This window comes from Chrysochloris asiatica, unplaced genomic scaffold (genome assembly GCF_000296735.1).
Source record: "Chrysochloris asiatica unplaced genomic scaffold, ChrAsi1.0 scaffold00393, whole genome shotgun sequence".
In the NCBI taxonomy this organism is placed as follows: Eukaryota; Metazoa; Chordata; class Mammalia; order Afrosoricida; family Chrysochloridae; genus Chrysochloris; species Chrysochloris asiatica.
In genome coordinates, this window is record NW_006408911.1 from 419,499 (window position 1) to 421,915 (window position 2,417).

The 2,417-nt window shown below is 34.5% G+C and overlaps 1 protein-coding gene across 1 annotated transcript in view; it reads left to right on the forward strand.

The window, feature by feature from the left end:
* CLASP2 (cytoplasmic linker associated protein 2) overlaps nucleotides 1-2,417 on the forward strand; it is a 251,562-nt gene that overhangs the window by 23,134 nt on the left and 226,011 nt on the right. The window contains exon 6 of the mRNA XM_006876589.1: nucleotides 237-334. Within this exon, the coding sequence (XP_006876651.1) occupies nucleotides 237-334 (98 nt within the window). The remainder of the gene's footprint in view (nucleotides 1-236; nucleotides 335-2,417) is intronic.

A 2,417-nucleotide genomic window follows, 5' to 3' on the forward strand; every position in this document is an offset into this window, starting at 1 on the left:
CTGTATAGGGTTTCCGAGGAGCAGCTGGTGAGCTTGAAGCGCTGACCTTGCAGTTCAAACAGTTTTACAGTCTGGCATGTTAACACACAGCATCACACCAGGACTCCAAGGAGCTTAGAGGTAGTGAAATCAACTTAGAGCGTCAAGTTGGTAAATAGTCTGTTACTGCAATGTTACTGTATTTTATTGGATGGAATATGTTTGTTATTTTTTTAAAGATCTGAATTCTCTAACAGGTGAGAGATGCTGCATTATTGGCCATAGTAGAGATTTACAGACATGAGGGAGAGAAACTGAGGATGGACCTTTATAAGAAAGATATTCCCCCTGTTCGGTAAGTTGTGCTCAATTTACTTTTTGCCATTGTTTAAATTTCAAGTGTTTATTTCAAATACTTTCATATATTTGGAAATGTTTTAAAATTCAAAAATGCAAAAGAATATATAGGCTGTTGCCATTTAGGGAGTCCTGGTGTAGTGCTGCAGGATAATGCGCTGGTCTACAAGGTCAGTTTGAACTGCAAAGTTGGCAGTTCATACCCACCAGCCGCTCCTTAGAAACCCTATACAAGGTTGCTATGGGTTGGCATCGACTCAACGGCGCTTAGCAACAACAATTGCCATTTAGAATGTTCTAACATCCTGTAACTGTTTTGATCACTCTTTCATATATATTCATTAATCATTTGTATATTATTTAATATGTAATTGAGCAGCATTATTAAGTAGCTTTCTTTTGATACCAGGTAGTAATAGTCATTATTTGAAAGATGCTTGAGTAAAGATTTAGTTTAAAAAAAAAAAAAAAATCTATTCATGAAGCATATATATTTTGAATACTTAGGAGGTTGATGGTTCAAACTTGCCAGCCACTCCTAAGAAACCCTATACAGAGTGGCTGTGAGTTGGAACAGACTCGATAGCATTTAACAGCAACAGCTGTTGAAATTTACTACGGAGAATACTGGCTGACAGATCTTGTTTAAAAGCTTCTAGTGTACCAGATCCTTTTTCCCAAAGAATCGTTAGTACTTCTCAGAGTTTATATTTTTATTTAAGATACTGTGCCAGTTAAACTGAAGTTTCTTTTCACAAGGAAATTATAGTCCCCATTTTAAGTAGATTCACTAAAAAAATATTTTTCCTTTAACTTTTTGTTATGGAAAATTTCAAATATACACAGAAGTTGACAGAACCTGCATGTATCCATTACCCAGCTTTGGCAGTTAATCAACTTGTGGCCAGTTTTATGAGATATATGTTCACCTAGTTACTTTCTTCTCAGTTATTTTGAAAAAAATTCCAGGCACAATATTTCATCAGAAAAATGTCAGTGTATTTCTAAAAGAAAAAAAAAAATTTTTTTTGGATTCTCAATCACAATGCTGTTATGAGTCAACATTTTAAATACAATTCCATGATATTCAGTTAGGGTTTAGATTTTCAGTTTTATAAATGCTATAAATAAGTGTGTATATATTCTTAATAGTTTGTTTGAATTGAGGTACAAATAAACACCACCCATAAAATTAGTTGCTATGTTTTACAAGTCTGTAAAAATCTTTTATGTTCATCCAACATACTCCTTTGTATTTTTTTTCCCTCTTATGAATTTTGTTTGCTGAATGTACTTGGTAGTTTATCCTGGAACGATTTTCACATTCTAGACTTGGCTGACTCTCTTCCTGTGGTGTGGGTCACTGAGTTGGAATCCACTCTACATCAGTGGGTTTGATGGTTTTTCTTTGCTTATTTACTGTGTTCTTCTTTCCTCATTATATCCTGTAACTGGATTTAGAGGCTTAATTGAAATTTTGGGGAGTGTGGGCAAGACTTCTTCATAGATGGTGGTGCTATGTTTTATTATCAGGAGTCTTAATAAATCTGGTTGCTTATCATGTAGAATTTTTATCCTGCCAATTATTTTCTGATAAAAAGATTTGCTTATGAATAGGTAATTTGTTTACTAGTTAATAATCACCTTCAACTTTCAAGGAGAACAGAAATTTTATTTGTGTAAATTCTCCATTTCATATGATGAAACAACTGATATTAGCATATATTTTGTGCATGTTTGAGAATATGTTTATATTTATGTATATATTTCTTTGGTTGCGTGCAATGTTGTATGTTTTCAAGTTGCTGCTGGTAGGTTTAAACTGCCAACCTTGTGGTTAGCAGTCCAGTAGTTATTATACAACACTACACTAGGACTCTATGTATGTATGTATGTATGTATGTATATACATACATACATATATATACATATATACACATGTATGTTGTTGTTGTTGTTAAGTGCCGTCGAGTCGGTTCCGACCCAGAGCGACCCTGTACAGGGTTTCCGAGGGTGTAAATCCTTACGGGAGTAGAAAGCCTCATCTTTCTCCCGCGGAGCGGCTGGTAGTTTCGAACTGC